General features: G+C 40.1%; 1 protein-coding gene across 2 annotated transcripts in view; it reads left to right on the forward strand.

Moving 5' to 3' along the window:
* Positions 1-11,794, forward strand: part of col5a3a (collagen, type V, alpha 3a) — a 46,246-nt gene extending 34,452 nt beyond the window's left edge. For both annotated transcript variants that reach the window (XM_085271563.1, XM_085271564.1), the window contains 20 exons: positions 1,342-1,395; positions 2,971-3,024; positions 3,152-3,205; positions 3,315-3,422; positions 3,530-3,583; positions 3,685-3,738; positions 3,891-3,944; positions 4,062-4,115; positions 4,211-4,318; positions 4,433-4,486; positions 4,609-4,662; positions 4,751-4,858; positions 4,944-4,997; positions 6,983-7,018; positions 7,475-7,528; positions 7,621-7,921; positions 8,140-8,252; positions 8,379-8,447; positions 9,191-9,424; positions 9,657-11,794. In XM_085271563.1, the coding sequence (XP_085127689.1) occupies positions 1,342-1,395; positions 2,971-3,024; positions 3,152-3,205; positions 3,315-3,422; positions 3,530-3,583; positions 3,685-3,738; positions 3,891-3,944; positions 4,062-4,115; positions 4,211-4,318; positions 4,433-4,486; positions 4,609-4,662; positions 4,751-4,858; positions 4,944-4,997; positions 6,983-7,018; positions 7,475-7,528; positions 7,621-7,921; positions 8,140-8,252; positions 8,379-8,447; positions 9,191-9,424; positions 9,657-9,803 (1,818 nt within the window). In that variant the 3' untranslated portion in view covers positions 9,804-11,794. The remainder of the gene's footprint in view (positions 1-1,341; positions 1,396-2,970; positions 3,025-3,151; positions 3,206-3,314; positions 3,423-3,529; positions 3,584-3,684; positions 3,739-3,890; positions 3,945-4,061; positions 4,116-4,210; positions 4,319-4,432; positions 4,487-4,608; positions 4,663-4,750; positions 4,859-4,943; positions 4,998-6,982; positions 7,019-7,474; positions 7,529-7,620; positions 7,922-8,139; positions 8,253-8,378; positions 8,448-9,190; positions 9,425-9,656) is intronic.
* Positions 11,795-14,329: the final 2,535 nt, after the last annotated feature.

Below are 14,329 nucleotides of genomic sequence, written 5' to 3' on the forward strand. Positions count from 1 at the left end.
TAAGCCGTGTCAGAGAGCCAGCATGCACAATATCATAGCGAGCAAAAGATTTTAGTAGAGACATATCACAGCAGTGACATAATGACACGCTTAACAAATGAGCAATCCTTAAGACTTCTTATAGTCCCTCATTAGCTCCATAGCAGTCAATGTTATGCTGACAGGTCAGTCATTAAAATCTGGCATGTAAATTTGGGCATTTGGTTATATTTTATAAATAATTATTATTAGTTGAAAGAAAGCTATTTAAATGCATTAACCTGTAATATCGCTACATCATTTTTAATCTGTGATTTAAGGCCAAGATTGAAAAGTAGTAGTACCCAATAGACCTTGGCTTCATGTGTAAGAAAGATTATCCCAGGAAATGAATAGGTCATTCTGTATGTGAAAGAAAGAAATAAGATAAATAAAAATAGAAAAAGAAGCAGTGACAGAAAGGAGGCAGTGGAGCAATGGAGTGGAAGGAAGAGGCGGGGCTCTTATTGTGAGCAGGAAGACGGTGTGACAGCTGCTAATCAGATTAGCCTCAGCCTTGGCCGTCTAATGAGCATCCTCCTTTGTGACAGTCATCTCACAACGCTGTCAGCCATGAACACACGCTCAACAAGATTCTCTATAGCCCCTCTTCTCCACAGCCAGATTAGGGAGGGAATGCATTAAAATGGAACCAAAACAAGAGAGAGGGAGAGAAGAGAGATGCTGAGGACTCAGTGGGGAAGTTTCATTCATGTGTGAGTGCCGCGGATCACAGAATTCTTCCCCCTAATGCCGAAGTATTTCTCCACCAGAAGGATATGTGTTTCCTCTAGTCCCACATAGTCTCTCTCTGGGCAGATTGTCTGTCTTTCTGTTTCAGTGTCTTTGCAACACAAGGTTCCCTCCAAGACTTCAGAGTGATTCAGAGCGCGGCTCAGCATCTACTCAACTGAAACTGAAGCCGAGCACATTTAGGATTAATTGCTTGGCGCTCTCTTGAGCAACACAGAAGAGTCAAATCACATGCTGTCCCTGGTTTGAAGAATATGGTCTTGCACATCACAGGATAGATGTTTCTTATTAATAAGAGAGAATATGAGAGAGGATGTTTGGGGAATTTGAGAACGAATCGGAGCCTGTGTCATACTGAGGATAACTGTCTGACCTGTGTGGATGTCTTCACCGTGTCACTACGATAGCAATCATAGATACTTAGTTCCATCTCATAAACAATTCAACATGGACTTTAATTTAAAAGCACTAGCTAATGCACTACTTACATTCAGTTACATTCAGCTGCATTTCTGTTGTTATTATTATCGTTATAATTTTTAGTTAAACATGTCATTTCTGTCTTCACAGGGGCCTCCAGGACAGCCGGGTCCACGCGGTCCTCAAGGGCCAATTGGGGGAGAGGTAGTTTTTTCATTTTTTAAAATATCTTTTTTAATTACATACCTAGATATAAATACTGCACTATTATACTACATTTATTACAAAGGTAGTTTCAATAAACATAAAGAAAGAGACAACTATACATGTACAAAAAGTTCCATCACTTGCCCATAGTCTTGAAAAATCTCAAAGCACTCATTGTGGAGCATGATCTAAATTCATTTTTATTTCATCTAAACTGATTTTAATGTCAGAGGCATTTTCTCCTGAAAGTTGAAATCTTTTTTGGCTACAAAATTCTCTGATAGATTTTTGTTCAGGACTTAGTCTTAATGTTTATAAAGCTGTTCATATGCATGCAAAACATGGACTGGAAAATGCACAAAGTGAAGAAACAAGTGTTAAATTAGTTAAAACAATAAATGCACCAGCACAGTTTGCTTGATTTAGTAATGCTAATCAGCATAATCAGTATTACCAGATATTCTAATTTGCCTCTCGTGATGAATAGATGTGCATAACTTTTCATAATTACTCTGCCATGATCCTGTAACTTTTCAGATCATTTTCAGAGCTTTGAAAATATTTATTCTTTGTTCTTGATCTGGTCTTTAGGAAAATTAGTCATTAAGATTTCATTAGCATTTTTGTCATTTAATACATTTTAAAAGTATAAAGTCTGTAAATACTGAAGTAACACACACCTTGTGCAAGCATTAAAATAACAGATACACAGTACTATCAAAAATACCAATGTAATAGCTCGTGCGGTGAAATACAAAGCACAATGCTTTGTATTTTCCAGCCCTTCATCTATACAGTCTCTTTTCAGCACTTCCTTCCACGCTGCCTTTGAAACTTGAATTATTAAATAGAATTAGGATATAATCCCTGGGAGAGAGTTATATTTACTGCTCTATGAATCATTAAGAAGTATTAGACTATTATCCTTGAGAGGCAGTTATATTTACCTCTAGTAATGGCCGTCCCTCTACAGCCTCTCATGCCAGTCAATTATTTAGCAGCAAGTTGCAGAAAGCATATGAGCCACACTTTTGCTTCATCACAGGAAGCTTGGAAATACAGCGGTGCAGAGGTGGTTGGATCCATAAATGGACGGTACATGGAATAGTGGGAAAGAGTGAAATGGGGGTGAGACAGCATGTGAGGAAAGCACTTGACAGCAGGAGTTCAGTAGTAGTGCGTGGCTGTATTCAACTCCCAGGCTTGTGCACTCTACCAAAAACATGTTTTTTTCTGGGTTTGTCTCTAGACACAGGGCAAAGTACACTGACATATGTGTGTGCATAATAACATACTTGCACAAACAAACAAACCAAGTGATAGAAAGAGAGGAAATAGAATATCCACCCTCTGTGATTTAGACAATATCCACACAGCAAATCTGACAGTATTTTCTTGTGTTGTGAAAACTCTGTTCCAGTTTCTGCCTTCTGTGGGAAAACTGCTGACAAACAAACACAAAATACTGCAGAATGCTGCAAAAATTGATTTTCAAAAATCAGATGAATATTTGAAACTCACTCTTGTTTTATGATGCTGCAGTTCAAGCTGTTCTCTCTCCTCCTGCCACAGGGCCCACCTGGAATGCCTGGTGGAGTCGGACAGCCTGGACTTGTTGGAGAGAAGGTCAGCGTTTCCCATTAGTAAAGACACGTGTGTGCATATGCACATACAGTAGAATAGTAGTGGTTTGTGTGTGTGTAAACGTGAACTTGTGTGTATAGAGGTTTATCAATTTTTCCCTCACCATCAGGGTGATGATGGAGAAGCTGGAGACCCTGGACCAGCTGGAGAGCCTGGCATTGCTGTGAGTCACATTACCTTTATGCCATCTTCTGGTCTTTTTAAGTTCATTTTATCTTTCCTTAGGCTCCTTAACCTTTCAAGGATTGTCATTACATTTGCTGGTGTCTCAGGGTCCCAAAGGCGATGTCGGAGAAAAGGGGGATTCTGGTCCTCCCGGTGCAGCTGGCCCCCCTGGGCCCAGAGGAACACCAGGAGAAGACGGACCCAAAGGCAACCTTGTTAGTCTCTGCAGATCAGTGACATTTTATTGCTTTCTTGCTATTAGGCCGGCTAGTCCTTTAGTGCCACATATGATGCTTTTTTAACTCACTGCTTTTGCCTGTAGGGTCCTATTGGATTCCCTGGAGATGCAGGGCCCCCTGGTGAGCTTGGTGTCAAGGTCAGAGCTAATGTTTCTATTTACTGTCGTATTCTGGTTTTTTTTGTTGTTGTTGTTGATTTTTTTTAGTCTCTATTCTTACATTACATTGATTTGTTCAGGGAGTCGATGGTGCATCAGGACCTAAAGGAGATAGTGGAGATCCCGGCAAAGCAGTAAACAGCAATGTTTCTTTTAACATTCATTTTTTATAAGATTAATTGAAATCTTGTTCATTTGTTGACACAGTGACATTAAGTAAAGGTTGCCAGTTTCTTTCCAACTGATGGGAATTTCTTTTTCTTTTTTTCCCCTCTTATTTCTGCAGGGACCGCCAGGGGCTTCAGGAGAGCCTGGTCCTCCAGGACCACCTGGAAGGAGGGTAATCGTAGTTTACAGTATATATATTGTATATATATTTTTTTGCATGTATAGGTATATGAAGTGTTTATTTGCAGATAATACTCATGCTCATGCCATTCTCTGCTGTTTTTTTCAGGGCCATGTCGGTGCTGCAGGAAAAGAAGGAAAGCAAGGCATGAAGGGAGCTAAGGTAAGCTCAAAAAACAGTGATCTCTCTGAAGAATCCTTTTTTGATCTATTTTGCTATTGATGCCTTGCTCTTGCATCTGTCTCCTGGCTCTGTAGGGGACAAGTGGACCCCCGGGATCAGTGGGGAAGACAGGCCCAGTGGGACCCCAAGGACAGCCAGGAAGGTCTGGTCCAGAAGGGTTTCGAGGCATTCCAGGTCCAGCGGTATGTATATGGATGCAAAATTGTATTTTTATTCAAAGGTGGCATAATATTAGGAAACTGAAATTGACTTTGAATACCATACACATTGATATTTTGTGTGTGTGTTTTTTGCAGGGTGAACCAGGATTAAATGGACCGCTAGGGCAGACTGGACCACCAGGACCAATAGTAGGATTCTTATATGTGGCTAATATTTGAATCGGTTTTCATAAAATAATGAAAACAGAAAAAATTATATTTTGTACACTCTACATTACTGATGTAAATAATACATTTGACTGTGTAAACAGGGGCCACCAGGACTCCCAGGATTAAGAGGAGATCCTGGTAGCAAGGGCGATAAAGTGAGTGTTTAGCTTTCGACAGAGAGGCCGTTTTGCACCAGTCTAAATATAATGACACAGTGATGATGAACCATGTCTCTATTTGCAGGGTCATGGTGGGCTGATTGGTCTAATTGGCCCCCCGGGAGAACCAGGTGAGAAAGGAGACAGAGGCCTGCCAGGAAACCAGGGTGCACAAGGATCCAAAGGAGATGAGGTATATATGGTTGCAGCAAGGAACACCAATACATGCAGAACGTCAGTCTACAAACAAGATATGATAAATCTTTGCTTATATCCAGGGTATGAATGGTCCTCCTGGACCCACTGGCCCACCAGGACCACCTGGACTCGCAGTAAGTGTTACACAGCAGCCCTTAAGACAGTGTCCTCTTTTTCATCTACTGCATGCATGTATAAATAATCGTTTTGAGTGGCCATACATGGTGGATCCTTAGATTTTGCTAAGGCCAAAACATTAGTATTTGCATGAGCATTTGTATGCAGCTATGTCAGTAAATTTTGTCTTGTTTATACTTTTTCGTAAAATAATTTGTACAAATGTAAAACACACCTCAACAAGCTTGAAATGCATAAATAATAAATAATAACTTATTATGACCCAACATAGCAGCTGGCTTGCAGATTATTGTTGCTATTGAGAAGGTGCCTGATTAGTATTTTGCAGTGCTTTCTTGAGTAATTAGATCATTTTCTAATCTTTAATAGCTGCTAAAAATTTATGTATGTTTTTAATACTAACATTAGAGCTGGGCGATAGAACGATAACGATATGTATCGCGATATAACTTTTACTCGATAGAGAAATTAAGCTATCGCGATAGACCTCGTCGCTCTTGTCCTCAAAAAAAAAAAAAAAGTCAGCCAATCCAAATTAAGTAACGCAGAGCCGAACCAATCACAGCCGCAGCGTCACGTCGCGTGACTTGTTACGTACAGCACAAGTGCCAAGCCGCACGTGTGTTTGTTTGGGAAGCAGCCAGCGCGTAATGGAGGAAATGAGTGTGCCGACTAGAAAAATCAACCGAGCGTGACCGAAGAGAAAACAGATGATGGTTCCAATGCCGGAGAGATTGTCAAACGGAAGAGCCATAGAAGTTCCGTAGTGTGAAGGTATTTCGGGTATTTCAAGTCTGACAAAAAACAGAGTAGCGTGCACTGTAAATTGTGCCGAAAGCAAGTCTGGAAATACAATAAACTGGTGCATGCGCTACGTCCACACGTACCCGGGTATTTTTGAAAACGCAGATTTTTCTATGCGTTTGCACCTTTCGTCCACACGTAAACGGCGTTTTTGGTCACTGAAAACGAAGATTTTTAAAAACTCAGTTTTTGCATTTACGTGTGGACTAGAAAAACGGAGAAAACGCAGCGTCAAAGGTGTGCACATTTTTTGACGTCACACTGTGCGCCACGTTATTGTTTCGGTGAAATGAATTTCTACAATACTGTTACTGTTAATTCTCTCTGCAGTGTTTAAATGCTTACATATACACACAGTTACTGTCCGTCCACACATACGACTCGGTTCTGCTTCTATGCCCCAGCTTTGTTTACTTTTTCCCACCGAGGCTTCTAGACTTCTGATTGGCCAACATTTCTGCACGGTTAGGAATCTAGCGCCACCTGCTGCTTTGGCATGTTCATAGCAGCGTTTTCCTTCATGTGTGGACGGGATTATTTTTTAAAACGAAAACGGAAAATCTCAGTTTTCAAAAATACCCGTGTACGTGTGGACGTAGCCTCAGTCTCTGACTGGAAGCGCTAATTCGTCATTCGGCTTTTGTCAGACTAAAGTAACTGTTAAAACTGTTTGAAAAGCTCAGCTATACAACAAGGAGAGATCGAGAATTTCCTTTTAGTTCTCAGTTTATTTGATATTGACAAAAGTTAGTCAGTTTTGTCTGTTCTTCTGTAAAACAAACTAAGATTTATTTTTAGAATTAATATTTTGTTTCTAAGTGGAATTGACAATTTAGTCTGTTTCGTTTGTTCTATTTTGAAACTTAAACGCTTTAGTGGCTGCCTTTTGTGTAGTTTTCAATATTTGCCTTTATTTATCTGAAAAAGTCTCATGTTCCTTAAGTACATCTACCCTGTTGAACTTATTATGGAAAATGAATATTTAAATAAAAACAAGCTGCTGATTATTTCACATTTTACTTGTGAGCAACGGCACATTTAAATCTTACAAATATAGTTATTTGGCTTATATCGTGATAGATATCGTTATCGCCTGAAATGAAAAAAACATATCGTGATATGAAAAAATCTCATATCGCCCAGCTCTAACTAACATACTCATCATCTCCTCTCTTAGGGTGCAGCTGGCCAGAAAGGATCTAAGGGAGAAACGGTGAGCTAAGTAATTTCTCTTATTTATACATTGCTCTTCCTGTGTTCACACCTCTGCTTCGTAAGCAGCTGCTGGGAACATATGCTGGGGAAGAGAGAGAAAGTACCTTTGTTGGCTTAAATGTACCATGCTTCATAATCATAATACTCTGCTGTGTTTACGGCATGTCTTTGGAACTAAAAGCCTGCTGTACAGCCATGCTTGCCTTGTGTCTGATTTTTCCATTTTTCCATTTTAATAGGATTTGGCTCTGGTTTGTGTGATGTTATGAAAACTAGTATAGTGTGTCTTGAGAGTGAAGGCTTTGACCACAGCGTGCTGATGCACACAGCTGGATAATCCTTTAAAGCGGCATCCATATCTGGCCGGATAATGTCAGAATTTAGCCTAGAGGCCCTAGAGAGACTACAGGTGAGACGTGATTGACATAAAGTTTTGTCCCCTTCTATTTCCCAGGGTGTCATTGGTCCCAGAGGAGATCCGGGTCCTGCTGGTCCCCCAGGACCTCCAGTGAGTACCTGCAATAATCCACTTTGTGACCTCAGTTCTGGTTTTATCCTCTTTCTTTTTATTTGACCCCTTTTTGACTCTGCTTCCCTTAGGGACTGCCTGCAACAATCATTGAGCCCCTTCCTATCATGGAAGGCAGGCGGAAGAGAAGAAGGCACTCGGAACGGACAAGAAGAGCAGCCCCACCTAGGGATGACAATATAGAATTGGACATGGAGGAGCCCCTCCAAGGAGACCAGCCTCTGGAGGAAGTTGAAGGAATGGAAGAAGTGTTTGCCACGCTGTCTTCTATGAAAAACGAAGTGGAGCTCATGAGACGGCCTCTTGGATCCTTTGAGAGCCCTGCTCGGACATGCAAAGAGCTCATGATGGTTCAACCGAAATACAAAGATGGTTAGCAAGAAATATGCTTAGTAATTAATGCTTCTTTCACCACTTGGTGCCAACAAATATTTAATCAGAAATCTACTTCAAAGAAAAGTGATGTGCATCTTCTTTAACCCTCACCCTTTTAAGTCAAGAGGCTGCTCACCATTTTGTTACCTTAGTTGTTTTCATTATATCAGCATTTGGTGTAATTGATTGATGCCATTATTCTGTGGGTTTTGCAGGTGACTACTGGATAGATCCTAACCAGGGGTGTAACAGAGACTCCATCAAGGTGTTCTGTAATTTCACTGCTGATGGACAGACCTGTCTCTTCCCTGACAAAAAGGCGGAGATGGTGAGTCTCCAGTCTCTTGATAGAAGTCTTTGAAATGCACAAATCAGACAACAAATTGCTCACTATATCCCTCGATCCTTATAATTTTGCACTACAAACAGTACTTGTGTTCTTCTTTGTATCTAGGTGAAATTAGCAGCATGGAACAAAGAGAAACCAGGAAGCTGGTACAGCCAATTCAGGAGAGGCAAGCAGGTACAACAAAAATAAACATATTATTAAACCTAACCAACCCCACCTCCTAGCATTAATCTCAAGTAGTTCCAAACGCCTGGCAGTTCTTTTCAGGTAAACTACTTATCCGAGCTGCTGTTGGGTAATTTACCTGAGTGATACTAATGTTTAGGATTATGTTCATGTGATTCTGTAGATGTACGTTTGTGTGTCCATCCAAGTGCACCTGGTTGCAAACATATTTTTGTGCTTCTCTGTAAATCTCTTTACTGTGTAATTTTATAATAATTTAGTAGATCACATGCAATGACATAGCTAATATGATATTGCCAGCCTTTGATTTCAGCAGTCAGAATGACTCACACAGTCACTGGCAGCTGTCTCTCATTGACTAGTATTCGTGGTCTCTCATGTGCACCTATTTAGAGGTCTCATAACCCTCTCAGATAATCACAGAGCTGCCAGTTGTAATTCACTGACTCATTCACACCAGGTCATTGGAATAGATTATTTTTTTCCTTCCCTTAATTCCATTGCTTTCTAATTTTCCTTCACTGTCATTTTCACCCTTGCACATGTAAATGCCTTCATTATAATTTGAAACTATTTAATAACAAGTTATTTTTTCCTAATCTCAGTGAGGTGCAGCCTTATTGTTGGGGTGAAAGTGGAGGGTTCCGTGTACTCTGTGAGATTTGAGTGATGTTTTGAACATTTTTTTTGCTTAGCTTGAACACTAATACCTGTGTATCTGTGGCATTCAGTTCTCCTACAATGACAGAGATGGGAACCCTGTTCATGTAGTTCAGCTGACCTTCCTGAAACTACTAAGTGCCACGGCCAAGCAGTCCTTCACTTATAACTGCCAGAACTCAGCAGGCTGGTTTGACAGCACTTCCCTCTCCTACCAGCATGCCCTCCGCTTCCGGGGGAGCAACGATGAGGAGCTGACACAAGCCAAAAGCCCTTTCATCAATGCAGTGCATGATGGATGCCAGGTCAGTACAGTGACAGTGCCAGGGAAAGGGACTAGCTGCACAAATGGGAATTAACCTTAATGAAGCTAATGTGTTTGTCAATTGTGTTGCTGTTGTCGGCTAGTGTTTGATTCAGTACATGGGTGACTACCAAATCAGTGACTTGAATTAGGATTAAGAGGAAAGTGGAGAGAGGTAGTAGTCGATTTAAACCGAGCAAATTCCATTAATTGCTTTCATTCTTCTCTTTCAGCTTCGCAAAGGTCAGGAAAAGACTGTCTTAGAGATTGACTCCCCCTCAGCAGAATTACTTCCTATTATAGATGTTGCTCCGGCAGACTTTGGCGGCAGCAACCAGAAGTTTGGATTCCAAGTTGGAAAAGTATGCTTCAATGGTTAACACTTTGGCAACGACAAACCCATACAAAGGCCTGCGCAGCAAGTTTTCAGCAAGAGAAACTAGGCTTTAACTGCTGCCCCAAACAATATTTATTATGTTATGATCCTGTATGTGGTGGGTTTTATTTAAGACTCTTCAACAGCCAATGACATGGTTTCTATGGCTTTCCAGCAGCGGGAATAATAGTAAGAAAGAAGATATGCAACAATGAGAACAAAGCACGTTTACCAAAGGGAATTATTTCAGTTAAATATATTTAATTTGTTCTTGTGTCTTTGTTTTTTTCCTCATTGTTTCACTATGCTGTAAATGATCCTCTTGAATTTCAAGGACTATGCCACTTGACCATGACCACTTTCACAAACAAGATGGATCTCTCCAATCACACAAAGGAATAGTCTGTATTTTACTGGTAATGGTCACTTGAGTGGTGCTTCGTATCTAATGTTTAACAAAGACTGAGACTGAAAAAAGTCAGAGATGTTGCCACTCTTGCATGCTTGGATTTTACTCTAAAGCCAATTGCATAGCAGTTGTGAACTAGCCTTGCATATTAATTACACAGAAGCACTATAATTAATTTCTTGTGTGCTGGAATGATAAATTATCCTTTTTACCCTTCAACTGCAGTTTGCTCAGTGAATTGCCTTGATTTGTATTCATTTGGTGTAGCTAGTTATTGAACTCGACACTTACTTGAACAAATAAGGTTGTTTCCTTGATTGGACTGCTTTTTGAGCCCATGTTTCTACAGACCAGAGTAGTGTGTAAGTCATCGTAATATTGTCCCTACTGTGGTATACTGTATACTTGCTGTGGCATACCTCAATACCTGGATTGAGGTAAGGCACAAATTGAGAATATGCTGTTTAAATGCTCTCTAGTCTGAACTGCAGTCCTTCAAACCACAAGACATTTCAAGCTTCTCTTAAAGGCTTTTAGAATTGCTGACACAACCTGTTTTAATTTTTCTGCCCTGCTCAGAGGTTTTTGTTTCTCTGTATTGTTCATATCTTGCTATCTGAACAAAGTGCATTGCTGTTCACTTGGAACAATTTGCTCTTCAGTGGTGCTAAATACGATTTTGTTATTTTTGTGTCACTATGTTGTTTGTTTGTATCTTTGGGCAGGATTAAAGGACTAGAGAGTGAGAGGGTTACTGCTCTTTCAGCAGCATGAACCATCCTCAGAGGATGGGGACTAGTCTCCTGTTTTTTGCACATCTTCTGGCCAATTTCACAGGGCCTGTAAGAGGAGGTTAGGAACAATTCAGAACACTTAGGCTTTAAATGGAAAAACCAGCTTTAAACCAAATTTATATTTTGCTATTACAGTTAGATAGCAGCTTAATAGCCCCTAAAGTAGAAATTATAACATCAAAACTGGAGTTAATAATGTTGCAGAAGTAGATCCATCATACATTTTCCGTGGAGATTTTTTTTTTCAAAATCCTTTTTATTGTAGAGCTATGCATCAGAGATTGTCACGTCTCAGTAAAATTACCATGGGTGCACTTGTAGTGTCACAAGTGTAATTCCATTATTCACTGTCTGTGGAGCAGCTCTGGGATTTCGCTTTAGATAATGTTATTACTACAGTCTGTCTCTGTACGTTGGCTTAAACAGTCTTCTTTGAATTAACAAATGGAGCTGTGAAATATTACAGAAGTTAGATTTCTGTGCAAGTTTTATTAGTTTTTCCTTTAGCAAGTTACATTTTTTTAATCCTCCAAATACCTCCTGTAACATAATTAGTTGACTAATTGTATCTAGCATGTTTAATTTGCTCTGTTTTTTTTTCCTAACATTTATACAGTGCCATCATTAACGCCTCTCCTCCTGTCCCATCATGCACTGCCCCTCCTATGTATAGTGTTTGTTGTACTAATTTTATATACTGTACAGAACTTTATGAGCAATAGCCTGTTGTGTGAATGAAAAACGAATGCATTTGTCAAGCGTTGGTGTCCAAATAAAAACAAACAAAAATAATTCAGATTTTTTTTTATTTGTTTGTTTATTTAGTTTTGTTTTCCTCTCCCAACCTGGCAAGCAGGTTAGAACAACGGCCATGATTACATGTCACTGTCTGCAATGACTGGTCAAAGTTTAATACATAAGACATGCTCTTCAATACAAACTAGTTCTGCAACATTCGCCTAACAAGCATTCAGTCAGAATCCTCACAGAGAAGATGCAATCTACTCTGATGTGTTCTCCAGTTCATTTATTTCAATTAGCGCTCTTTTGGTTCTCAAGAGGGAAGGTGGAGATCAGACAGAAAGGGAATGATGAAACAGTGGATAGCAGGAATAAGAGACGGGGTCAGTAAAGAAATAGACGATAAGCTGTGGAAATGTAATCATTTCTGTTAGAAAAGGGAGAGCTGTGAAAATGACTATTTATGTGAAATAGACTCAAATGATTAGTAAATTCTCACAGAATCATTCCAATACACAGCACTCACATATACACACACTCTAAAGCCCATTCTGTTGCTCACATTAGAGTACAAGTTTCTCATCCCCTTTGGGACCATTGTTCAAGGTTAGCATCAATGGCAGAATAAAGGTTACCATGTTTTTCTCCTTTCTGCTCTCTTCCACTCAATTGAATTTTAACCACACTAAGCTCTTGACCACGAAAGGTCATCTGTTGCCACTATCTCAGAATAATGATCAAGCAGAAGAGCAATGTGACTGTCAATATGGTATTTCCACAGTACTGTGCCCTTTTCTTTTGTCCACATTCCATCTTAGGGCCCACCACTCCTGTGACATTGTTTCCAAAATTTTGTTTCTGCTGTGTGCTAAGCCTTTGTTAGTGCTGTGCACAAATACCATCTCTGCTGATAGATGATAATGTTTCTGACATGCTGATATAGCCAAATAAATCCTCATAATTGCGATGTCAAATATGACAATCATTTGGAAACCACTGTGGTGTGTTTTTTACCATCACACACAGATGCACAGAGCATTGAGAGGAGCTCTTCATCCGACTGATCTGGGAGCTCAGCTCTGTGAAAGCCTGTGAGAATACCATGGAATTGCTCTTTCGTGTCAGGAAAATGGCATTTTAAGCATGCAGATATGAACATACCCAATACAAAGAGTGGTGCTTAAAACTGTGGATGGGAAAACAACGTACCATGAAATACGGATTTACTATTTCTTTTCAGACGTGTTTCATATTACCAATATCAAATTAAAAAAAAATACAATGCAAGATATAATGTTGAAAAGAAAGGTAAAACTGTATGTAAGCAATTGTTTTCTACAATTATAATTCTGCATAAGATTAGCAAACAAAAAAAACTAAAACAAAAACGAATTTATCTTTTTTTTTTTTTTTCATATTGCTGACCATTGTTATACTGCTAAATGTTATACTGCTAAAGGCGCAATTTCCACAAGATGGTACAGTGGTGTTTTGTTTTTTAATTACGTTTGCACTCTAATGAAAAACCCTTATCCGTGTGATGCACAAAATATCACCTTGTAAGCTTTGGTCTTGGCTAGCTTTGCATTGCATCTACTCCATGAACAATCTGATAAGACCTATGAATGGTTGGAGCTGGTACAAATGAGTTGACCCAGGTTTACATTTGTAACGCAGCTGCAAAATTCTTACATACCACATACTGGGAAAAAGAACATGATGGCATCTCCTGAACTATCCTTTTTGTCTCTGTTCTCTCTTATCTCGCTCCCTGTGGCTGCTACTCTCTTGCGCAGTGTCTCATTATTCTGGAGCTGAAAATGTTAGATATTTTTCTATTGTTTGTTGTCGGACTGTCTGGTCGTCCCGCTTTCTCCCTCTAGTTTTCCCTTCCCTCAGCTCCTCTCCTGTGACATTGATTCTAACTAAGCTGAACGTGTCACAAAGTCACAGTGAGAAATGAACAAATTAAACAGATGTTACGATTAATTAGAGAGAGTCAGTGGAAACATTTACATTTCTGGGAGAACGGGGACATATCCTTGGTCTCAATGCGTCCAGCCAAATGCGGATGTTGTGTCACAGTAGATAACAGCAGACATTATTTTCCAACCCACTGATGTGTGTGCACGTGTGCATGCTGCTCTCAGTTTAGCATCTTGTACTGTACATTTGGTGGGGAATAACTTGGATCATTTCAAGCACGAGCATGGTCCTTCATGCATAGGCTTGGATGTGTGTGTCTGTGTGGGCATGTAAAAATCATGAGCATTTGCCGCTGAGCAGGGGTTCTCTTATTAGCGTGCATGCAGGCACCTCGCCTGCCAGGTCCCATCCACAGCTCCTTTATCTCATGAAGGGTTGGGGGAATCATTTCCACCGATGCCCTTTCCGTCAAGCGCTTATCAACAAAGCTAACATTAGTAAAGCAGTTTGAAAAAATGACTTGAAGGCGAGGGAGGGAAACAGAAATCCCTGGGCGAGTGGACAAACAGCTCAGTGATGATTCGGAAGCCCAAGGCCCTGTGTGTCTGAGAGTGTCAGATGATTATCTGGCAGACAGAGAGCCCAGATTTAAACACACAG

The sequence above is a fragment of the Mchenga conophoros genome, linkage group LG4 (assembly GCF_057382185.1).
Source record: "Mchenga conophoros isolate Kocher_MC1m ecotype Shallow Benthic linkage group LG4, M_conophoros_male_GT1.1, whole genome shotgun sequence".
Classification (NCBI taxonomy): domain Eukaryota; kingdom Metazoa; phylum Chordata; class Actinopteri; order Cichliformes; family Cichlidae; genus Mchenga; species Mchenga conophoros.